The 25,839-nt window shown below is 37.5% G+C and overlaps 2 protein-coding genes and 1 pseudogene across 2 annotated transcripts in view; 1 reads left to right on the top strand and 2 right to left on the bottom strand.

Moving 5' to 3' along the window:
- Positions 1-1,185: 1,185 nt before the first annotated feature.
- LOC116669455 (uncharacterized) lies at positions 1,186-15,981 on the bottom strand. Its single transcript, XM_032499334.1, has 19 exons — positions 15,930-15,981; positions 15,551-15,820; positions 15,186-15,467; positions 11,019-11,222; positions 9,915-10,178; positions 9,481-9,786; positions 8,641-8,904; positions 8,238-8,345; positions 8,122-8,137; positions 7,949-8,034; positions 7,648-7,698; positions 4,937-5,242; positions 4,157-4,441; positions 3,032-3,124; positions 2,912-2,927; positions 2,730-2,797; positions 2,167-2,217; positions 1,901-1,950; positions 1,186-1,814 (listed from the first exon to the last, which is right to left on the bottom strand). Exons 1-18 carry the CDS (start codon positions 15,979-15,981, stop codon positions 1,925-1,927), a joined length of 2,748 nt encoding a protein of 915 aa, XP_032355225.1. The 3' UTR covers positions 1,186-1,814; positions 1,901-1,924.
- Positions 15,982-20,097: 4,116 nt separating this feature from the next.
- Positions 20,098-23,855, top strand: LOC116669454 (arf-GAP with dual PH domain-containing protein 1-like; annotated as a pseudogene).
- A 989-nt stretch (positions 23,856-24,844) lies between these two features.
- Positions 24,845-25,839, bottom strand: part of LOC116707462 (ras-related protein Rab-26-like) — a 50,321-nt gene continuing 49,326 nt past the window's right edge. Inside the window, 2 exon segments of the mRNA XM_032544805.1 lie at positions 24,845-25,661; positions 25,664-25,740. Coding sequence (XP_032400696.1) covers positions 25,642-25,661; positions 25,664-25,740 — 97 coding nt within the window. The 3' untranslated portion in view covers positions 24,845-25,641.

Here is a 25,839-nt window from a genome sequence, read left to right as displayed (position 1 = left end):
AAAAAAAACTCCAGTGGGTCGTATTTGCTGCCACCGCTAGGACCGCTAATCTAACACATGTTCATCTGGGTCACATTAGGGAGGAAAATCCCTACAGGGTTTACTTTTTGGAATTCGTGGAAAGCAAAAAAACACATTCCTTGGCGGGGATTCAAAGTTGGGGCACAGTTCTGAAATATTTTAGGGAGTTTGCGGTGGGAATTAATAATTTCTATTTCATGCCTTATCACTAGTGTTTAATGCTAAATTCTGTTTTAAGAACTTTTTTATATGGCCAACACTCCATTTCTCTGTCACAATATTTTACATTATCACATTTTTAAGTTGTCACTTTAGACACATCATTTGACGGTTTACTTGGTGAAACCCTGAAGTGTATTATTGTGTTAACGAACATTTTTTTTTGAAGGAAAGTGACGGACATTTAATACCCGGGCCAGGAGTATCCAGAAAGAAACCAAGTTTAAACGCTGTAAGGGCCACCCCGACCCTTCACATCCTTTTGAATAGTTCTGAAACACAAACCATATGAGTTCATAAGGGTATGTATTTTTATTTCATAATAATAGTTTTACCAAGTTAATAATGCTCATTCATTTTTTACATACAACTAGTTTGCTGACATACAAATGTAAATAGGATACTCCCAGTATTGACCAATAAATAAAACATAATGGACATGGGAACATATGTACACTAGTTTACATACAACATAGTACTCAAAGAGGTTGCCTGAATGGAAAAAATATTTTGAATTAAACATTTAAAATAGTTGAAAGTAACACTTATCCAATGATAGAAGACATTAAATGTGCTAATGCATTAAGTTATATATCATGCATGTACAGACTGATGAAGTTGCAATGACCTTTGATCACAGGAACGACCAAGCTGCGAGTAACTGGAAGATAACCACGTTGCACCACCAAGTGACTAAAACTGTTAACCTGCATTAGAAAAGTTTATCAGTGTGAACAGAAATACTGACATCACTGACACTCTTTTAAAACACACTTCCTTGTACTTATAATTGCCCTGTTGCTGAAGTGTGCTGTACAAACAAAGCTGCCTATAACACTGTAAAGACCTTTAAAAGATAAAAAACAAAAAGTCCACTTTTTCCCTCCATTCCGAGCATCTATATAGTTGAGGTGCGGACAGATCAATACATACAATAGTACCTTCTTTTTTTAAACTGCCTTAACATGAATGAGATTTTGTGTGTCAATTCATTTTAATTTCTCTTTATAGACCTAGAACCAAATCAGACAAATCTATTTAACTGTACACAGTACAACACAGCAACAGCATAATCCAAAAGGCAAGATCAGATGAAGCTCAATGCAGTTTTGCTCACAATAAATAAAACTGGAATAAATTATTTTATCTGTATTTTTCTCCAGTATTAAAGCCCCTCTAGATATTGGCAGCCAGATATGAAATGCACCAAGCGATGTTGGTCACCGTGAGTGAGAAGTCTCCGCAGTTCCTCTTTCAGAGAACTATTGCTGTAGTGTCCACATTTAGACAGCGCTAACGCCACAGTGACACTGTAATTAAAAATGTCCCAGCTCAGAGGGATGCAGTGCACTTCTATCTTTTATGTGGCAAGAATCTGACTTCTAAATATTTTTATTTTACATTTTTAAGAATATGTATATAAAGGTATTCTGATCTGGGAACATGATATTTCTATGCATATTTTGCATTCATTTAAATGTTTTTTTAAAATATTTTGTGCACTTATTCTGCTTGTCAAGATCTTTGAGAAAAACTGATCACGATTTGATTACTGTATTGATTTGGGGGTCCACCTACAAGAAAAACGTTTTTCATTACTTGAATTTAAATTGAACCACTGACTTATTAAAATGCTCTATGATAATCAAAGCTACTGTACCTGTTCCAGAATCTGCAGAGCCTCTTATTGCTTCATAGACAACCCATCACCTACCAGGGATAATAAAGGTATGGTCAAAAATAATGCAAAATCAACATTTACCTGATGCTTTTATGATCATGTATTGATTTTTCATTTTTGTTTGGTTAATTTAATAAACTGATTTTTAATCAAAGTTGTGTTAGTTAACGTTTATTCAATAACATTATGTCTGTTGTCATACTTTTTATAAGTATTTTTCACAATTAGTACAATCTATACTGTACCTGTTCTGACATCTGCAGGGCCTCTAATTTCTTCATAGACACAAATTTCACCTACATGTCAGAGATAATAAATGTATGGTCAAAAATATTGAATTTTTGTGAGTGTACGAAAACACTTTCCAAATCATTCTTATCCGGATAATTAGTAATTGCATATCAATTTCCACCAGATATTTAGTAAAATACTTTTGTCGAGATACTAAATTCAACTGTTGCTTTCATGATCATGTACTGTTTAAGTTTAGTCGTAGTATGAAATAGTTTTTAATCAAAGTTGTGGTAGTTAAAAACCATTCAATTACCCTATGTCTGTTGCAATACCTAAGAAGCCATTGGTCACAATTTGTACAAGCTCTACTGTACCTGCATCTTCGTGGAACGTTTGTGAGTGTATAAAAACAGTTTTATTTGGCAATTTTTTTTCAAATACCAGCTGAGTGTAATACTAAAGTTTGTGAATGGTCTGTGAGAGCTGTGTGGAGGCAATCCCAGACCACTTTTTCTGAATATCGAGTACAGACCCTTTACTTATGAAAGCAAACAGAAGTGGATGAAATACTGACCTAGTTGAAGAGACGAGTACACATGCTCTTGAGTTTCGTCTTGGTTGACTGTTTGAGACTGGGTGGCCCTGAAACATAATTAGCAGTTCTTTTTAAAAATGAATACAGTAAAGAGTAAATATACTGAACAGTATGTTACTGATGTTTAGTTGTTTGAGAGAAGAAGAGATAGAAGCCCCAACCTTTTACAACATGGATCTGTGAAAAAGAAAAATGTTTTGTGTTAATGAAATTCAGGAGCATTCAGTGATTTGGGATAATCAGAATGTTAGCCATTTTATATTTTCAGGAGGAGGTCTCACCCTTTGACTTTGTGTAGAAAAGCAGCGAAAGCAGCAGTAGAAAAATCAGTAAACTTCCAATAACCGGCCAAATAATCAACTGTACAGGGAACACTGCAATACATATATGAATAAAGTTATGTCACATTTTCCTTACGGATAATATTTAAAGTGTATTGTACAAGATTAAAGCAATACATTTTATTTTCTTCCTGCACAACCCATTCTCACGTCAAACTTGTAACAGCAGTGGCTGTTAGAGTCAGATATGTTATGGTGAGGAACGAGGACCCAAACGCAGAGTAGTGGGAAACTGAAAATAAGGCTTTATTGTCTCTATAGGCCAGCAAGCACAGGGGCAAAAAAAGAAGTCCAACACTATCCAAACAAAGGCCCGGGGAAAGGCAACAATCCAACAGGGAAAGAAACAAAGCACAAGGGGAAAACTCACTGGGGATTGCTGGAGCTCAGACAGGATCACAGGCAGACGAACTAGATAAATGCAGCACCCAACAAAAATATCAAAGCACTAGACAGAGGGAACACAGAGGTTAAATACAAGAGGTAACGAGATAACAGGGAACAGGTGAGACATCATCAGGGGAATCACATTAGGGCGGGGCAGGACAATCAGACGTAAAGCTCAGCAAGACAAGACAGAACAGGAAACCAGACTACCAACATAAAACAGGAAGTAGGACAAACAGACACTTACCGGGGAACCAGCAACACAAAACCAGGGAGAAAACTAAGACAAAAACACAAGAAGGCCAAAGAAAGGGAAAAATAATCCCAACCAAAACCCCAAACCATGACAAGATAAGCACCTTTAGAGTGTGTATAGAACGCACTGGGCAGTGGAGCAGCTATGCAGCGCTTGAAGATGACGTAGTATTAAGAACAACAATGGTAGAGAGTAGTATGAAAGCCTAAAATTCAGCATTCGTTATTGAATATTTTTTTTTATTTCCACTGTAACATGAGTGATCCAAATGCATTTGAGGATATCTTTAATATAATTACAGTTAGTTAAGTGAAACCATTTATGTCTTACTTCCTGTGCTTCTTTCTTTTCTGCATCATCAGTTGTGATTCACAAAAACATTCTTGACCCACTTAATAAACTACAATCTCCTCTGCACACACCTGTTTCTGGTGTGCCAGACGTACTGTTTCTGCACGTCTCTGTTTTGGTTGCCGCCATCTTACTGACTTCATTGGAAATTGTGCAGGTGAATTTGGTGTCTTCGTCCTGAGGTTTGAGGATGTATTCCAGTCTGGGTCCGTCTCTGGTTTGATTCCTCACGGCCCATGTGTAGGTGATGTCACTGTTACTGATGTCAGAGGTTGCACGGCACTCCAGCAAAACTGTACAGACTCCGTTTAAGGTGTGCCATGTAGAATTTGAAACAATTATGACAGTTAAGGGCTCTAATGGGACAGTTTGGAGAGAGAGAGCGTGAGAGAGAGAGAAAGAAAGAGAGAGAGAGAGAGAGAGAGATTTCAGATACACTCCAACAAAACCCCAACAAGTGCATCTTTAGCAGAACTCACAACTCGACCCACAGAACAAACCATTGACATCAGAACATTTTCATTACAAAAACTGTTTTGTTAATTTCTATTTCGAAACTAAGATCCACAATCTGGTGAGTTGTCTGTAGTGGCTTCCAAAACATATATCTGTAGCCCAAAACGCAGATTATCTTTTAAACATCAGGAAAGAAGCAAGGGAAGTCCTAGACCATGGACAGACTCAGTGACTACACATCATAAGTATAAAAGCATAACAAATATAACCACAAAGCACAGAAAACTAGCAAATAAAGAAAACCTCTTCATGAGTTCTTTCTGCTACCATTATTATGGCATTTGATCTATAAAAACAAATAAATGAACAATTATTAGGTAATGGTTATGTCTTACCGTGAACTTTCAGTGTGAAAGTGACTGTTTTCCTTTGTCTGCCACCCTCACCCTCTGAGACAAAACTAAAATTACCAGAGTCGTTGAGAGTCAGTCTTCTCACTGTTAAACTAAAGTTTGTGGGGTTTAGGTCTACTCTTCCCTTGAACTGATGTTCTCCAGAGACATCATCTCTGTCTGCTATTATTGACTCTTTATATTTCCATCTTGCTGTTGTGACCCCTTCAGTTGGTAAGCATGATGAAAACTCTACGGTGTCTCCAACTTTTTTATGGATGACACGTTGACAACTGGAGTCCTCTCCATCTGAAACACATGAGCAAACAACAGAGGGAGCATCATCCTTTTGTCTTTGTCAAATTGATGTTGTTATTGGTGAGAGAAGAAAAAGAGAAGCAAAGAAAAATGTTTGGTCAAAAAATCTGCATTTATTGGAACAGGCAAAAGAAATACATTAAGACATTTAAAAATTAAAAATTAAACAAAAATGCAATTAAATTAACTTGCATGTAATTGAAAAATTATGATAGATACTGATGATGTGGCATCCAGGAAATACTGTAAGGTTGACATACATACAATACAGCTCTGCAATTCTAAGCTCATGCAAGAGTGTCTCAGCCAAACAATTATTTCTAATAACAGTGGTAGAGTGGTACATACCATGGATGTAGACCCGAATCAGCAGCAGAATACTGTATGTTAAGAAGCGTGAGTATTGAAGACCACCAGCCATCTTTGTGGAAAAGGAGAACAACTTGTTTCCTCTTCTGGTCTATCAAACTCTACAGTGATGAGTAAAAAAAAAAATGACAGCAGGCAGAACATGCAGTCTGGTCAGGCCTGATGAAAAGTTTAATGAGAGTTGAAGAAGAGATCCTTCATTAGATCTTTGCAAATTTACACCCAGCTGTTTAAGTGTGCAATCTAACCATAACATTCTTTGACAATGGAAGGTGAATTTTAGATTTTCTGCATCCCTGACAGCATTGTTGATTGATCTAGATGAGTGAAGCTTTGAGATTAGGGTCCACATTCACCACATCCTGTCATCAGATATCCCTACAAGTCAACAAAGTACTGCTGTTTCTGTTACGTACAGGCCTCTGCTGAAGTCATAAGTGCTCTGTCTTCATAATTGTCTATAATAAACATTATTTTACAATTGATCAATGTTGACTTTAACTTGTAGTTACCTTGGATATTTACTGTAACTGAATATACTTGGTGAAGCCAAGAAAGTGTAACACTACCAAGTTTATTGAAATGTATTTTTTAAGAAGGAGAAACCCAGCACAAATAGCATTGGCATATGAAATGACACACCAGACTCCATATTCTTTAGAATGCTTTGAAACACAAACCAGTTTAATTAAAAATCGCTTTTTTTTTACAATGGGTTTATTTTACAATAGTATTTCCATATGGCGAGAGGTAATTTAAATATTTCTTAAAGTCAAAATGAATCTCAATGCATGGAGTAATTATAATACTATGTAAAACTATGTATGATCTCTATTGATTGGGCTGTTGCACAATAAATAGAAGAGATCATGCATAGTTGCCTTACTTAAACCAATAACAGGTAGCATGGCATGCCAAAAGTTATGAAAACCAAATAAACCTTACATATACATCATGAATTCAAATGTTGATGCCTTCAAAGATATTTTGAGACCACATGAACTTAAAAACAAAAAAACAAAAAATGCAGGGTGCCACCAAGTGGCTGATAATGTTAACCTGCAGACATGAGAAAGTGTAAAAAACCTACTCACAGACTGGTTCTTTGAAAAAAAACGTACAGAAGATTAACAGTTAGTAAGTGTAATTATAAAAGTATAGACACAATTACATATACCGTGTGTATTATGTTATTTTAAACAACAGCACTGGCAGTAGCTCAGTCCGTAGGGATTTGGGTTGGGAACCGGAGGGTTGCTGGTTCACACGGACCAAAGCATGGTGGTGGACTGGTAGCTGGAGAGGTGCCAGTTCCTTTCCTGGGCACTGCCAAGTTGCTCTTGAGCAAGGCACCGAACCCCTACTGCTCGGGGTGCCTTTCCATGGGCAGCCCCCCCACTCGGACATCTCTCCATTAGTGCATGTATAGGACCTGAGCATGAGTGTGTAATTCAGGCCTGTGTGTAATAACAACAGAGTGTAAATTGTAATTTCCCCTTGTGGGACTAATAAGGGTATACATTGTTATTATTATTATTATTATTATTATTATTATTATTATTATTATTATTATTATTATGTGAATGTGTAATACTGCAAGATCCGGCCTAACATGAATGTAGTTGTTTGTGTCAACTTCTCTTTATGGACCTGAAGCAAGATAACAGTCAAAAAGTTGGAAAACATACATGCTGTGCAATACTAATTAGCCAGTAAATTGAATTGCATACTTTTACAGTTTCCTCTAGTGTAGTTATCAAAGATGATACTGGCTAGAAATTTAATTTTATACCCAGCCGATGAACAGCTTATGTACTGTACCTGTGGTTTAATGTGGATTCACATTATAGTAGTCTGACTTCTCCACTGGATCATCAGGCTTAGTCCTCTTGAGCTCAATCGAATTAAATGTGGCATCATTGTATTCTTCTGTTCGTTTATCTAAAAATATGAATGTTTTCATCATCAATCAATCAGTCAGAAAACTGCCTCCAATATTCCCACATTACAATATGTTTCTACTGTACCATTTCCATTGTCTTTACAACCACTGATTGATTCGTAGATACAATCTTCACCTACAGGTCAGTGAAAATCAAGCCAAAGTCAAATTAGTCACTCCATCTCTGACATCTCCATGACTTTAGGTAACATTTTAACAACTGGATAGTACAATTCAACACCTGCCGCAGAGGAAGGCTGTTGAAAAGTGATTTTGGAGGAATATCCCAGAGAAACAAGGTCCAGTTGTTTAGATTGAGGCATTTTTTCATTTAAAACCCAGCAGTGATATTAGAAAGAGTTGTAAAATCATTCAGAAAGGCTGACCTGGAAGAGGAGAGGCGTATACGTGCTCTTGAGTTTCCTCCTTGTTTACCTGTTCATCCTGATTGGTGCTCTGAGACTGTGGGGTTCTAAAACATTCGGGAATTGCAGTAAATTTAGCAGAAAAACATAAAAAGATATTGCTTCAAAGTGGGAGAAAAGACAGTTGCACCAACCTGTCATTGCATGGACCTGCAAAAATTAAAAAACATGTATTCATTGTTTTCAATATTGCAGGATGTTTTCATCGTCAGTGCCATACAATAAGAGCTCCTGAGAATTTTTTTCTCACCCTTGGACTTTATAAAGCGATACAGCAAGAGCAGGAGAATGATAAAAGCTCCAGTGGTGACCGTAGTGTACAGCGTCAATAGAGATGAACTGGTTTCAGGCCTGTACACTGCAGAAAGAAACTATTATTAAAACAGTATGCTACTGTTATAAATCACTGACTTTATAATTTCAGTTAAATAGTTTAATATGGATTTTATTGGCTGCAGAAGAAAGTAAATTTAACTCATCATGTATTTAGTGCTTTAAAAATGCTGTACGCATAGTTTGTTTATGGTTTGTCAGGAATTTTTTTATTATTTTGAAAAGGGAATGTCCCAAAACCCTTAATTTCCTCATATGAATATATGTCCGTAGCATGCCAAGAAATATGAAACATGGCAGAACTGTGTTACTGAACGTACAGCGTACAGAGATGTTGACAGCGTTGCTGTAATCTCCAGATCCAGACTCACACCAGTACACTGAATCACTGTTTTTTAAGCTGTCAATGTTGCATGTGGATCCGTTCATGGTTCCCCAGCCATGACAGCTGGAGAGCTGGTCTGTTGCAGTAAACATCATCACTCTCCACTGGGTGGAGTTTCCCTCACACCTCAGGGACACAGACTCAAATAAGTGTTGCACTCTGTCAGGAGTCACTGTGAGAGAAGCTGCTGAGTTGATCTCTGGAAAAAAAAAATATGGGTAAAACCAAGCAAAAATATATTTTATAATTAAGGACACCACAGCGCAAATGTGCCTTCAGCTTGTGTTGAATCCTTTCAATTGTTAAAATATTGTCCTACATATGAAGGCAAAGTAACATTTTCAGACATTTTTGTATGTCACATGCTGAATCGTGTCTCAGTTTTCGGACCCAAAAGATAGAATTACTAAATTATGTGTTACAGCAATTGTGATACCATTTACTTTAAAGGAGGTGAAAGTTAGAGTAATGGAGAATAACAAAGGTTCTCCTCAGTTTTTGGTGAAAGTTGAACTGGATTTAAAGTTCTGCTTGGACCCAGAAACAATTAGTGCCAAGTTCCTATTTAAAAACAGTTCTGCAAATTAGTAATTTACCAGTATTCTGTTTTATGTGTGGGTTTAAAGAAGAAAAAAAAACATTGTGCTGGCTTTAGTAGAGAGCTCATTGGGTTACCAAATCAACATCTTACATTATTGGGCTCAGTACATTTTTAATAATATATAGAATAAATACGTTTTGTGAGAGAAACAAAGCAAGAAACAAACATACTGACCTCTAGACCAGACAAACCTATATTGACTTATTTGACTGTCATAGACCGGTCTTCCTCTTGTAGCTTTACAGTAATATGCTGCAGTGTGTGGCTGTCCACAAACAACGTAGGAATCATTTTCAGACCCATTTTCCAAACCAGGTAGAAGCTTATGGATGTAGTTTTTTTGTGGTTGGAATATGGGAACAGCCTTATACCAGTAGAAGCTCCATCCTGCAGACGGATGTTCAACGTTACAGTTAAGAGTTACCGAGTCTTCAGGATTGGGCCATGGTGGAGACACAGTGAGGACAGGCTCAGGTGTAACTGTTGGGAAGGGATTTTTTTTTGAGTGTTTTCTTTTCATAATGTGCTATCATAAAACATATGTTTTTTTTTAAATAAATGATTAAACATTGACATTTTTAATGTAAATTAGATATAAAGAAACTTACATTCATGTACTGTCAGTTGTAAGGCATCACTCCACTCTGTTGAAGACTGTTTGTCTTTGTTTTTGCCCTTACATCTATAGGATCCACTGTGCATGATATGAGCTTTAAATCTATATTCTCTGTCTGGTTTCTTTGAGCTGGTTGTTGTCCATTCATACTCCCACGTATTGTCTCCTCCATTCTGTATCTCACATCTGAGGCCGATTGTCTCTCCCCTGTATATCTTTGGCCAGTTGGGTTGCAGGGTCACAACAGCCCTTGTCTCTGTTGACATTGAATATTATTAACAATAACACAGTAAGTAGTAATAATAAACTTTATGTAGCACGCTTCTTCACAAGGTTCCAAAGTGGTTTACAAAAGAAAAAAACTGAAAAACACAGTGATCATAATACGTACAGTATGTAAACTTCACAATTAAAATGAGCAACAGCTATTTGCTGAAACAGAGAAGCCTCTATTGGATAGGTATCAATGTTGTTAAAATGAGACCTGCACAAGGGCTGTGTCTGTGCTACGGCAAGCTCTAAAACCTGACTGAAAACTACTAAGGACTATGATAGTTCCTAAAAGAGATTGAGTTGCCATGACTTTCTCCAGCACCTTAGATGAAAATTATTATTTTGAAAGTGGTCTATAATTACTGAGTAATGAGGGATCCAGAGTCTGTTTCTCTTTTTTGGAATCAGTTGAATGTTAGAAAAGATTTGGAAAAATTCCAGAAGTCAAAGAACTGTTTAAAGTGAATAGAAATGACCCAATCTTTTGGAAAACTTGTCAGCTCTGCAATATATCTTAGCCATGGTACAGCAGAGTAGCAACTGTCGATCTGAGTCATTTTTAATGGGAATGTGCTGGCAATGTACCTATTATGAAAAAGGAGAATTTATTGGCTCTTACTAAAAAAATAAAGTGTGATTGAAAAAACTCCAATTACCACTGAAACAGCTGCAAACACACAAAACACAAAGACAGGTCTTTCCCAGATGACATTTGAAATACTGCTACTTACTAACCTATACTTCCCTTCTGCTATTCAGAGGTAAACAAATATTGTACATCTCAAAGCATTGACCTGCATGAATTACCCAGAGGTGTACGCACCATGGAGGCAGACCCCAATCCGGAGCAGGACACTGTATGCTAAGAAGCAGCTCAAGCATCGGGAGCGACCAACAGCCATGTCTGTGGGGAGAGGAACGTCTGTTTCCTTTTCTGGTCTATCACACTCTGTGGTGAAGAAAAAAAATTGATGGATGGCAGAAAGTGGGACAGCAAGCCAAACATGCAGTGTGGCCGGGACTGATAAAAAAAGTGATCATTAGTTAGATCTTTTAGCAAAAATACAGCCATCTGCTCGTTAAATTGTACAATTTTACCATCACAGTGTATTATATTGGTAGGTGACAAAAGTAAATGTTAGATTTGCTACATCACTATAAACTGTGGGAATTGCATCACTGACTGCATAGATATGCTAAATTCACTTTAGCCAAGAAACTAAATAGAACAATTTGGGATTTTTTTTCACAAACCCTCTGTGTGCCTTAGGTTGTTTTGGAAGGATATTTGTATTTTATCTGATCTGATTACATGCAATGAGCCCTTCACACGTAGAAAATTAGCCCAGTACACCTGAAGTATCAAAAGAGTGACTGTATGTGACAAAGACCTAGAAATGCCTCTACAGTACTCCATTGTCTTCACACCAGGCTTCCTCTTAAAACACCAGCTCACAGAACAAAGGGGGACTTATCATATTACTTAGTATCTTACCAAAAATGCAGCAAGTGAAGAGAAGCAATTACATTTAATTGTATTAATAGTATGAAATCATAAGAGTTGTATGAAGACAATTTTCAGATGGAGTAGCTTTAGACCACACTCTCTAATTTACAAAGACTCAACAATTTTCCATGAGAAAGCATTTGGTGCAACAGAGGCGAGGAAAAACGTCTTTTTATGAAGACAGCTCGGACAGACCCAGGCTCTTTGTGTGCAGTATCCGTCACTGCCGGTCTGGACTCATACTGAAACAGATGTAGAGAAACGTGATTTATAATTATAGCAGTTGGAATGATGAACAGTGGCACTTCTAGTAACAATAAAGATTTTGGAACCATGACTAAAATACTACATGTAGCAGAAATCAGAGGGAAAAGTTCTCAATTCATGTCAATAACATTGCCATCAACGCAGCATCAACGGTACACTGCAGTTTTAGACCTGAATAAGGAAAACGGTCAGTGCAAAGATAAGAGAGAGAACAGATATGCAGAATGATATATAGAAGGTATGAACATTAAGATAACAAATTGAGTTGTTTTTTTAAAGCTAAAGACTATAAGGTTTCTCAGTGAAAATGTTTGTTAAAATATCTAAATTGGCATCTAAATTGTGTGTGGGTAGAAATAACTCTGAAGCCTACTGTATGTTGACTGTGACATCAGGTCGCACATTTCTTTTTAAGAAAATATCGTATTTGTATTTAAGTGATTATATAAGAAAGTAAGTAAGATTCCCTGTATACTCACCATATTGTCCCTGTGCTTGTCTCATGCACATTTGACCACACATTTTTCACATTGCTCAAGCTTTTTTCATGTATTCATTTTCAGTTTGCTAATTTGAACATTGCTTTTGTGTAACATTTCAGCATGTACTATCCTAGTTTAATTAAGTTGTAGTTTAATTTAAAGCAAACACACAACCACAGTTTACATTCAGTAGCTGTATTAAGTTGCAGGTTTGAACAGCTGATTGTTTGCTTCTTCTCACTCACCTTTTCTCTGTTCCTTTGTCTGGTCCACCATTCAGGAATGTTCGGGGGGCATTTATGAGTTGATGATGTCATCACTGAAATCTTTGGATAGAACCAACAGGTGGGGTTTTCTTGTGTGTAGTGATAAGTCACGTATTTGATGTATTTGAGGGAGAATTGGGGAGTTATGTGTTACAAAGTGTCCTTATTTCTGTGTAGAGAAGCACAGAGTGTATCTAGTGTCTATGAAATTCACAATCCAATCACAGCATTATATCCCTGCTTTAAATATGTTTCTCTCTCTGCGTCTGTCAGCTGTCATTTCAGGCAAAGCCGACAACCTTCCTCATCCCCTTCCACCTCTAGTCACCATCTGGGTCTATCTCCAGCAGAACACTCCGGCGACTACTTTGGTCTGGTCTTTGGGCTCCTTCCCCAACACCACCAGTTTCTAGACTCCATCAGGGGGACATGTCTTGGCTTTTCCACCCCTTTAAATTATTTAACAATTATGTAACAATGGTGTCTAATCTCCAAAGACTGTACATTTCCTACTATACATATGTACAATAAAGTCTCTCCCCTGATCTAATAAATTTCTCCTTTTTTGTCCTTTTCATTTAATTTCATTTATTTCATGTCATCAGTCTATCTTTAAACACAATTTCAGGAGGTGCAATGATCATATGCAGACTGCGGGAAATGGGGAACCCCAAAAAAGCTACTAAAAGCTTTTCGGAGGAGGCCCGCTAATAATAAATATACAACAAATAATAATAATATACCAACCAAAAACTCAATTTACCATGGACACAAAATAGACCTTTAAAGAAAATAATAATAATAATAATAAAATCAATAAAAAATACAAATACAACAAACAGATAAACGATCCCAGCACAAATATAGCACTTTCACATAAGACTAGAAGTGTATAAAATAGGCCAAAATATATGTCAAATCACTCCATGGCCAAGGGACACATGGGGGTCTCTGGCTGGAAAAAGAACCTGATGATTCAGAACCTCTGCATTTAGGAACTGAGGTTGTTGCTGTGGGTTGCAACTAGACTGTATATATTGTGACACCTGGTGGCAGTGCTGCCTAGAACCAAAGAATGGACATTTTTAGTTCAGCCATCAAAGAACTCACTGTTGAAAGGGTGGACATCTTGATCAGAGTAGATAATTACCAGGAAACTATTGTTAGTTTGTTAGCAGGTATCATAACCTGCTCTATTAGTTAATAATTGCAAAACAGCAATTGTTGAAGTCCATCTCTGGCCTTTCTCACTGAAATTACAATGCTTACTAGAGACGATTAGTCTACATTTTTCCCATGGTTTTTTTAGACTTTTACAATTACATCCAGGAAAGAAATTAATCTGTGATTATCATATGTCTGTTATAATATACATATATGCTATTTAGATTTACAAAACAGTCAAATAAAAAGATAAAAGATCAATATCATCAGGCTATAGGCTACATCATGGCAGTTACTGGATTATGAAGCCTCTGGAGGCTGCAGGTCAAAGGAGTCAAAAGCACATATCTTATCCATAAGGAATGTGCGGTAAGACGCTTAGCTTTCCAGTGAATCAAGATAAATCTAGCTATGAGAAAAACAAATGCAAAAAAATAGTTTTAGGATAATTCGACAGTGTCAGGGAGAGACTGTCTGTGAAGTAGACAGGGCTTCTTCCTCCTAATGAGACACATCTGTCCAGTTGAGAGGAAGACAACATCTTGTGTGGTCAGGGGTTCAGAGGTTTTATCTCCCCTGTAGCAAAAGTATTTCCAACCAGGTGATGATGACGATAATAGATTCAATGAGTGGGTCAGGGTCACACTGCCCCCTGCTGGAAGGGCTTCGTTGTCAGCACTCAGGTTAGCCTTTTGTCTTTGTGTCTTTAGGTTCAGAAAAAACTGTCTTTGTGAATTACTCCAGTTAAGCCATTTTAAGAAAATGCACAAATACTAAATCTAGCTTTACCTTCAGCAACACTAAAACAAAAACTGAATACAAAATACAAGTGAATTCACAATAAATGTGGCCTTTAATATAGCCTTTGATTTTTGTTTTAGTAAGTGTCCATGTTATTTGTGTACTAATGCACAAGAAACAATTTGCACAGTTCAACTTACTAGAAACTGTCAATGTGATGTCATTGCTCCACGCTGTTGAGGAATACAAGTCCCTTGTTGGTTTACCCATGCACCTGTAGTTCCTACTGTTGGACACAGTAGTACTGCTAATGATGTATCCATTGTGTGTTGAAATTGTGTTAGAGTTAGGTTTGCTCCATTCATACTCCCACTCTGTGTATTCAAGCAACTCAGTGTATCCAACTCTAGAAATATCACATGCAAAAGGGATCGTTTCACCACTGAATATCAGAGGCAAGTTGGATTACAGGGACACAACAGCCATGTTGGAAACAAAGAAAACTAGTTTTAAGAACTAATTCTGCATGCTGTATTGCTCCCAACTAAAGAATAAACATTCACCTCTTTTTACAACGGTGACTGGATAATACAGCGAGCGGTATTCTGTAAAGAAAACTGGGTTTCCTCTCCCTCCTCTGCAGTGGTAGAAAGCTTCCTGTGAACTACTAATAACTCTATCTGGTTCACCATCTCTAATGTTCTGACTTTCAGTAAACACAGAGGTACGTCTAAACCAGTAGTGTTTCCACTCAGCGGAGTCCTCTACAGAGCAGATCAGTGTTTTATTGCCCCCAACTGGTAAGGTTCTCCTATCTGCCATAACTGTTGGCCGGGGTGTATATACTAAAGATTATAGTGAGAAAAAAAAGCACTTTTTCATAAATGGAAAGATGAAAACAGTATGAATGAAAGACAATCTGATTTACATGATACCATCAGTGGTAAGGGATTACCCCACTCTGTTGAGGAATACGAGTCCCATCTACCCTTACACCAGTACTGTCCACTGTGGGAAACGGAAGCACTACTAATTCTGTATTCACTGTGTGTTGGAGGTGTGTTTGAGCTGGTTGTTCTCCATTCACATTCCCACTCAGTGTCTCCTACTCCATTAATCTCACATTTGGCAGTGATTGTCTCCCCACTGAATATCTGAGTCCAGTTGGGTTGCAGGGCCACAAAGATTCTGTTGGACACTGTTCACACCACAAACAAACAATTGACATTCAAGCAGAAATATGAAATCAACAGAAAAAAACAATATAGTGTTCAATACTATTCTAGATAATCATAAATGCAGGCTACTCTTTTTGATGTACTTTACATTGATGACAGCACAGAACAAAGTGAGCCCCATCCTCACATCCAGCACTGACACTCTGTCCCTCTTAGGCTGTTCTCAACAGAAAGACTGAGGCTGGAGCAGGAAAACAACTGAAGTTACATTTCATATAAATACCACACCTGAGGTTTTCTTTATCAATTTCTGAGCTAAACCCTCACACCACTTACACTCTTTGACCACATTCTATTTGACAGATTTACACTTCCTGCTCAGCCACTGCAGATTTTACATTACATGGTCCCTGCATGGTAGACCTTACAATAGGATTGCAAGAAGAACTTAATAATTGTTGGACTTTTTGCATTATACAATGTCTATTATATTGGTGTTTGTTCACAGATCACTAAGAGAAATAATGATAAAATAAACTAAAGGGATTAAAAGGTTTTGGTAAAAAATATTAACGTTTTTGAGAGTCAGCAGACACTAAACCTGGTACTTTTAAAAACAATCAAAATTAAGACATAGGGTTCAATACCGCTTTTTGTTAGACTAACCCCAGAAAAATTAGCAGTTAAAAGGTGTCAATAACTGCTGCTGGAACTTTCAATTTCCTTGCGGGAGTCATCCCAAAAAGATAAATAAAGAGAAGTCTAAGTCTAAGTCTAATAAAACCATCTATCATGTAAATTCAGTGTTTCATATTTCTCCAGCAGATAAAAGCACTTTGTCCAGACATTAGATCTTTATTCTCTCATTAGATCTTATTTTTCTGTTGTAACTTTGTCATAGACATAATAAACCATAAAGAAATCACCTGTGTACCAAATACTACTTTTTAAATGCTATGTTTTGCTAGAGCCAAGAAGAAAAAAACTAAATGTGATGCTATATATGTGTTTAGACTGTGTTTTAGACCATTTGACAGTTGTAAACATTCTAATGGCCCCAAGTTGATTTCCTGTTCCAATGTATGACATCACAGGAAGTTAACAAATGGCCAGGCTAGCAATGAAATTCTATTGAAAAGCCTCATATAACCCTTGCTCTGTCATTACTGTGGTTTTGAATGTATCTCTGGTGGTGCTGCAAAAACCAATATATAACTAGGCTTGAATGGGCTTGATGCACTACAACTACACTCATGCACCAAGATATGTGAAAAGAAAAATATGTGAAAAACCTCAGCTGAAAATTAAATATCAAACATGTTTTTAAATATTCAATTTAATTCAAGATAAATACAAAGTAGCAGCAGCAACTGCTGGTAACTAACACCAGTTACTACTACTACTATATAGCTTTCAGCTTAATGTATAAAGTTACAGAATTCAGCTTTAAGCTGTATGAATGTGACAATAGGATTGATGTTTAAAAAACTCTGATTGCAATTTAGGAAGTGCAAGTGTATTTATAATAAAATATGCATTTATGAAAGCAAAACATCCATTTAGTGATTAGATTCAGACAGAATTACATCCACATTTGTAATGACCGTCGTTGATTGACAGTATGATAAAAGTGTATGTGAGATGTTTGAATATTTGTCTTGTTGCTGCCATGACTGATTAAACATGAATAGTTTTTTTTTATGTTGTCACCTTTTCCCCTGTTGATGATGCACTTCTATTCATATACCTGAAATCAAATCCCAACAAATATTTAAAAAACGTAAAGTCAGGGATACGAAGATTTAAGTGCTCTGTTATACATTATTTCATGCAATGTACTTTATGAAGCGATTATTGTTCATTAATTATCATCAAAGCTGTTCCCAGTTAGACCTCAAAATAAACACTTAGTTTTAGTTTTTAAAAATGTTTGAAATTTGAGATGCCTATGTTTTAAAGCAACATAATGCAAGTAGGGAACGTCAGAAGATGAACGTTAAAAATACTGAAACAAACTATAGTGTGAGTTTGCTCTGTTGTGTAACTGATTCCAGAAAAAAAGTAACAAGGCAATACACTGCTGGTAACCGTGAGTGGGAAAAAATGTAACTTCTCATTTCCTCTTTACACATATAGATGGGTGTTGCTGTGAACAACATTGTTGACATCATAGCTACTGAATTTAGGCCACACACTGCTGTCTGAAAGAATGCTGTTTCAGCCAAAGATTCTGAGGTGGCAAAAACAAAGCACACTGTTACAGCACACTGCTCTCTATTTATCTCCCTATCTCACAATCTGCTTAACATAATATAAATGTGAAGAACATGCTTTATTTTTACATTTAAATGACTGTTATGAAAATACTTTAAACAGCAGGACATTCAGGGCCAAACATGGTGGAGAGAAATATTAAGATAGGCCTATGAACTTGAGTTGAACCTGAGATATATAGTGTTTGCCTTTGTTGCAATATGTTACATTTTTACCCTCTGACTTCATTGCAAAAATCTTGCTGTTGAATTTTTGATTACACAAAAGCTGTGGTGAAATATTCCTGAAATCATTCAGTAGTATATGGGAGGGTTACTGTGGATAAGAAACTAGAATACATGCTGTTGATTTTTTAATCCCGGTTGACTTTAGCAGTGCCCTGATTGGTGCTCAGAGAAAGGAAGAAACATGTATTGTTCTGTTTTTACATTCCAGTCCAGAGAGTTGTAGCAACTCAGCGATTTAAGACACCATAGTTTCAAATACATTTCATATTACATATTATTCTGGAAAGTGTTAGACGAACAAACAGGCTGTTCAAGACATGCATACAAAGATACATTTACAGAACACATTAATGGAACGTTAGGGTTACAGGTATGCATGTTTATGAGATTATATTATTCAATGTAATGGTCTTATTTCTTAGATTTGTGCAAAACATATCCTGTTGTCAAACACAAGGGGGAAGGAAGGGAAAGCAGAAGTTGAACAAAACTTTCAATCCAGTGCTGCAGTTTAAAGCTTAATATCAAATAGATGCATTTCCAGAGAGTAGAGAGTAGAGAGTAGAGAGCAGCAGAGCGATGGTGTTGGTGCTGGGTGTGAACATGAGACACATTCTCCGTGTGCTAGGTTTTTTCTGTGAGTACATCAGTGACTTTCTCTGTTTATGTCATAATTACCAGTGATAAATGTACAAGGCAATCATGTATTTGACTTTCTGTCAGTTTGATGTCTGATGAGATTTCAAACTTTATTTTAGTGCTCCTCCACTGTGGACATGCTCAAGGTAATTGTATCATTTTATTTCTTTTTATATATTTACTCCTGGCAACTTACCATCTTCATCAATTTTCACCACATCCTCATTCTGTGTTCGGTTTTGTCTTGTATGATAAATAAATAGAATAAAAAGAAAACACTTTTTACTCTCTATCTCTCTTGTATTGGTTTCTAGATGCTGTGTTGACCATTGAACCAAATCGGTCCACTCTGTTTACCGGAGAGTCTGTTACCTTCTTATGTGACATGAGGGAAGGAAAAGATACCGACTGGTATTACGCAACCTGGAAGGATGGTCGAGAATTTCTCCCCTTCAGCTCACATAAGAGACGTACTTTACAACCACTAGCTACAGGTCACAGTGGTGAATACCAGTGCATTGGTAGTTACAAGGTCCCGCCATCTAGAAGAAAAGAAAGTAATAAAGTCTCTCTAACTGTATCAGGTAAGGTTTACCACCATGACCAACTTTACAACTTATTTATTAAGAGCCTTGTAGATGTGATCACCCTGTTTGGCAAAGTGCTAACATGTAATGTATAAATGTTGTTACTCTAGTGTAAAAACTAGTTTAATATTAAGATACCTTAAAGTTTGACCACTGATGCTGTGTATGAAGCTGTGTAACTGTAATCCTGTACTTTGTGTAAATGACCAATTATTACATAATCATAAAAACTAAAATAAGAAGAAAGATGGGCAGGGTTCAGCTGTTCACATAATTTAATGATATTATTCAAATTATATTGAAAAAATTATTTACTGATACTTTTTAAACATTTGTTCATACTATATGTACATTTAATTGGTTCATTTAGTAAAAACAAGTACAGGGGGGTGAAAAAGTGTTTGCCCCCTTCCTCATTTCCTGTTCCTTTGCATTTTGTCACACTTAAGTGTTTCGGAAAATCAAACCCAAAATAAACAATAGTCAAGGACAACACAAGTAAACAACAAAATGCAATTTGGGTAAATGAAGGTGTTTATTATTAAAAGGGGAAAAAAAATCCAAACCATCATGGCCCTGTGTGAAAAAGTGAGTGCCCCCTAACCTAAAAAACTGGTTGGGCCACCCCTTTGCAGCAACAACTGCCCAAACCAAGCGTTTGCGATAACGTGCAAAGAGCTTTACAGGAATTTTGGCCCACTCATCTTTGCAAATTGGGCCTAATTCAGTTACATTAGAGGTTTTTCGAGCATGAACCGGCCTTTTTAAGGTCATACCACAACATCTCAATAGGATTCAGGTCAGGACTTTGGCTAGGCCACTCCAAAGTCTTTCATTTCTTTTTTTCTTCACCTTCGGTGGGGACTTGCTGGTGTGTTTAGGGTCATTGTCCTGCTGCAGAACCCAGTTCGTTTCAGCTTGATCACGAAAGATGGTTCGGACATTCTCCTTCAGATCTCTTGGTAGACAGCAGAATTCATAGTTCCTTTTATCACGGCAAGTCTTCCAGGTCCTGAAGCAGCAAAACAGCCCCAGACCATCACACTACCACCACCATATTTTACTGTTGGTATAATGTTCTTTTTATGAAATGCAGTGTTCCTTCTACGCCAGATATACTTGGAAACACACCTTCCAAAGAGTTCCACTTTTGTCTCATCGGTCCACAGAATGTTGTCCCAAAAGTCTGGGGATCATCAAGATGTGTTGTGGAGAAATTGAGACGAGCTTTGATGTTCTTTTGCTCAGCAGTGGTTTTCTCCTTGGATCTCTACCATGCAGGCCATTTTGCCCAGTCTTTTCCTGATGGTGGAGGCATGAACGCTGACCTTAACTGAGGCAAGTGAGGCCTGCAGTTCTTTGGACGTTGTTGTGGGGTCTTTTGTGACCTCTTGGATGAGTCGTCGCTGCGCTCTTGGGGTAATTTTGGGCGGCCGGCCACTCCTGGGAAGGTTCACCACTGTTCCATGTCTTCGCCATTTGTGGATAATGGCTCTCACTGTGGTTCGATTCCCAAAGCTTTGGAAATGGCTTTAAACCCTTTCCAGACTGATAGATCTCAATTACTTTCTTTCTCAATTGTTCCTGAATTTCTTTGGGTCTCGGCATGATGTGTAGCTTTTAAGGATCTTCTGGTGGACCTTACTGTGTCAAGCAGCTCCTATTTAAGTGATGCCTTGATTGTGAACAGGTGTGGTAATAATCAGGCCTGGGTGTGGCTAGAGAAATTGAACTCAGGTGTGGACAACCACAGTTATAGTAAATGTAAATGTGCTGTATTTATATAGCGCTTTTCCAGTCTTAACAACTGCTCAAAGCGCTTTTACATCTACAGGAAACATTCACCATTCACACACATTCATACACTGTGACCGGGGCTGCCGTACAAGGTGCCACCTGTCATCAGATAAACATTCACACACATTCACACTCCGATGCGCAGCGCCGGGGCAACTTGGTTCAGTGTCTTGCCCAAGGACACTTCAACAATGACTGCAGGGCGGGGGTCGAACCACCAACCTTCCGATTGGCAGGCAACCGCTCTTCCACTGAGCCACAGCCGCCCACTGTTTTAACAAGGGGGAAATCACTTTTCACACAGGGCCATGATGGTTTGGATTTTTTTTCACCTTTAATAATAAACACCTTCATTTACAAATTGCATTTTGTGTTTACTTGTGTTGTCCTTGATTATTGTTTAATTGGTTTGATGTTCCGAAACACTTAAGTGTGACAACATGCAAAGGAACAGGAAATGAGGAAGGGGGCAAACACTTTTTCACACCACTGTATAGTATTAGAATATGCTACTTCTTCTAAATGGAGCCCATTTCCCTTTGGTTTAGAGCTTTTCAAAAAAGTGTGGTGCATAAAGAAGCCAAGAAAGATGGAAAAATCTCCAAAAGGCATCAAATGATAGATTAGACATTCGTATAATATGTCACAAAAATTAAATTTTATTTCCATCATTTACGCTTTCAAAATAACAGAAAACACAAAAATGGCGTCTGCAAAAGTTTGGGCACCCACGCTTCTTGTAGCCAGCCAAGAGTCTTTCAATTCATGTTTGAGGTATCTTCGCCCATTCTTACTTAGTCTGTCACACACTGCAGAGTGCCCAAACTTTTGCAGACGCCTTTTTTTTATGTCTGTTATTTTAAAAGTGTAAATTATGAAAATAAAATCAAACTTTTTGTGTCATATTATACAAATGTCTAATCTGTCATTTGATGCCTTTTGAAATGTTTCCATCTTTTCTTGGCTTCTTCATGCACATTAATACAAATTTTTTACCTGGAGTGTCCAAACATTTGAGCCCCACTGTAGTAACAGTTGCTGTGTATCCTGGGGTAATTATGAGGAGTTAATTATGGACCATAAGGGCTGATGAGGATGATGATGATGATGATGATGATGATTGTGTGTGTGTGGAGAACATCTTTCAGTAAGACACCATCACTGAACTTCCTGATGTCCTGTCTTTCAGGAAATGGTGGACTGGTTCAACGCCATCAGAGCAGCCAGGTTTCACTACATGCAGGTGGCATTCCTGGAGCTTCCACCTCTGAAGTGAGCGCACTCACGCACACATGCACACATGCACACATGCACGCACGCACGCACGCACGCACGCACGCACTCACACACGCACACGGTGAGATATTTGCTCTTTGTTTGTCTAGTTGTTACCAAAGCTAACCAGGAACTTCGTAAAGGAGGGATACATGGAGAAGACTGGTCCAAAGGTAAGGCATTTCTCTGCACCATTTTTGTTGATAGAATGCTTTCCACAACATGATTTTTAAGCAAATAAATTGGAAAGGAAATATGCAAAACCTACATCAGAGCATGAAAGCCAAGTTATTTGTTTGCATTTGTAGCTCTATGAAATGTTTCTCTCCTGTGTCTGTCCCATAGCACACAGAGGGTTCAAGAAGAGATGGTTCACCTTGGATGACAGGAGGCTCATGTACTTCAAAGATCCACTGGTATTAGAGCTGCACGTCAAGAGCAAACTCCTGTAGTTGCACACTGTGACCAGGAGATGTTGCCATGCCCTTCTTTCTACTGTCCTAGCTGTCCATCTAGATTTGAGCTTTCGCTCCTATTAAACGAAAACTATAAATAAGTAATTTTGTTTTATTGAACAATGATTAAACTTTCTCCTTCTGCTTCCAGGATGCCTATGCACGAGGCGAGGTGTTCATTGGAAGCAGTGAAAACAGCTATACAACGCTGCCCGCCTCCCGCCGAACATTCAGGGCTACCATTGGCAGTTTGGAATTACCATAGTTACCCCGACAGGAAGTTTCTACTTGTGTGCGAGACTGAAGAGGATCAGAAAGATTGGATCGCTGCATTACAGACTGTTATCAACAGACCAATGCTGCCCCAGGAGTATGCAGGTACATAAAACACCAAACTAAGTCAAGGTATTAACTCTTTTCTTCTTCATTTCTGAGTCTGATATTTTTTTCCATTCTCTCTGCAGTGCAGGCCTATTTTAAGCACAACCGTGACTTAGTGTTTGAAACCTGTTGGTGCATGGAGTGGAGCTGGAGGAACAAAGAACCTCAGATGTGTACTTGATATCTTAAAATGGTTAGTCTTTATAAAGACTTAAAGGTGACAGAGAAAAAGACCTAAAGGTCTACCTGCCATCCTGCTCAATGTTATGTGCCAGATCCATTTCTTACGGAGTCCCAATCACTCCTAAGCTCATGAATGTTAGCCTAACTCACTCATCTGTTACAAGATATGACTTACACAATTAAGAGGTCAGTCATCTGACCTGAAGGCACATGTTATGTTAGTAGGAATCAAATATTAAAGGTGTTTTCTCCATTGTCATTGACATAGTAGTATCTAATTTGCTGTGTTTGCTGTTGCCAAGCACTGCAGGTAAATTATTATTTAATAATTGTTATTTTTGCTTTGTTTTTACAATTCAAGCAGCTGAATGTAAATTGCTGTGTGCACTGTTTATCACATTTAAGAATTTTCTTGCGTTACTTTGTTTCTCCTTTTTGTAAAACTTTATAGAAATTGTGATGCATATTAGCATTTACTTTCCTTATTATTCCAGAAGAGGGAGACAGAGGAAGGTGTTAAACTTACTATTACTAATGCACTGAACTCACTGTGGAGTTGTATAGGAGAATCTGTGTAAGTGAAACTGAAATGTCATCTATTAAAAGGGTAAAGCCACATTACCTTCTGTTTTTATTGTAATTATTTCAATTACAAGAAAGAAGTTGCACATTAAAAGTAGTAAAGCCAAAAATCCATACATTACTCTGAACATCAAGATTGGAAATGTACAGTACTGTTTCTATGACTAAGATGTAATCTAAGCAACAGTCATATAAAAAGAGACCTATGCTTCTTTATGAAGGAGAGGTTTGAGAAGAAATGGCACTATATACCCCATTTATATATTTGTGAATGGAAAATAAAGCAGGAAATATAGTAGCCTACTAAGGTTTGCACAACTCCCTACAAAAAAAACATTCAAATCTAAAGAACTATACATACAACATATGGTATCTGTATGTTGTATACAATACTTTAGGCAACATTGTCAACATACTATGGGTCTTTATTCCCCCAACATCCCCCTAAAACCCCACCATACTCTTATGTACCTATCTAAAGTGCTATTCTCAATTTCTTCTTACATGCAGAAAAACGTTATTAACATCATGTTTGCCAAATCATGTTTTGAATAATTCCAAAACTAATTATACATATTCAATAAGAGAGGTTGCATTAGAGCTCTCAAAGACTCAACATTGATCCTTGTAATATGTTTCTGAAGGCTTGTTTCAACTACGTATACTTCATTTTGCCTCCAGCGTAATGTCAAATCTTGTAACTGTACTGTGGCTATTGGTGCTAGTCTGTACTTCATAAGCTTGTATATAAAATAGCAACATCAATTGATAGTTAAACATATTCCCAAATATCCACAGCTGAATAATGGAAATGCTTGGATTGAGTTTATGCTGGTGAGCTAAACTGGCTCTGAAAAACATTTAGAGCCTGTTGAATTACTGACACGAACACTGAACCATGAACATAAGACACACTACTTTACATCTGATGATATCCACATTCATCCACGTGCTGACCAAGAAGAGAACATTCAACCAAACGTTGACTGTCACTGAAATTTGAAATGGAGAAATAAATAGCTTAACATGTATCTTACAAAAATACCTACAGTACATAATACATAAGTTTGATTGTGATTAAATCCCTTTAACAATAAAATGCCCAAACCAGGTAGTGCAAAGGTAGGTATCCGATTTATTGCTGGGGTTAAAATATCATGCAAATTAAGTTATGGAAGAAAATGTCCATTAATAGATTTAAAACTGAGGTGGGCAGCTTCTAACTTTGTCTTTGGAAAACCACAACCTGCAGCTACATTCACAGCTGCAGCAGGAGGTGGAGGAGGAAAAGTTGGGCAAACAAAATAGAGTAGGACAGTGAGATGGGTGCAGGACAACAGACTACTACCTCACTGGAGCTGACTCATCTGTGATGGGCCCGATATGAACACCTACAGTTTGAAATGAACTTGACACACACACACGCACACACGGGCAGGCTTTAAGTTCTGCAGCAGCCTGGGCTTTTATCTCCTTGTTTACGTACTCCTGGAGCATAAACTTCTCACTGGGATCCTTCATAGACCGGTGCTTCAGCTCCCTGACACAAAGGGAGAAGAAAAGGTAAGGTTAAACAAAATGGATCCCCATAACACTACAAATGATCAGTTTATGCCTTAAATTGTTCCATACTTATAAT

Source organism: Etheostoma spectabile, chromosome 19 (genome assembly GCF_008692095.1).
Source record: "Etheostoma spectabile isolate EspeVRDwgs_2016 chromosome 19, UIUC_Espe_1.0, whole genome shotgun sequence".
Classification (NCBI taxonomy): Eukaryota; Metazoa; Chordata; class Actinopteri; order Perciformes; family Percidae; genus Etheostoma; species Etheostoma spectabile.
This window is presented reverse-complemented; position numbering and strand designations above follow the sequence as displayed.

What these genes read in the sequence shown, in the direction of transcription:
- LOC116669455 (XM_032499334.1), bottom strand. Translation starts at nt 15,981, where the DNA reads ATGGGGCTCACTTTGTTCTGTGCTGTCATCAATGTAAAGTACATCAAA. An exon ending in GTCTGGCACACCAGAAACAG is followed by an intron (nt 3,125 to 4,156) that starts GTGTGTGCAGAG and finishes TATGTATTGCAG; the next exon opens with TGTTCCCTGTACAGTTGATT. An exon ending in CCCTGCAGATGTCAGAACAG is followed by an intron (nt 1,951 to 2,166) that starts GTACAGTATAGA and finishes TATCCCTGGTAG; the next exon opens with GTGATGGGTTGTCTATGAAG.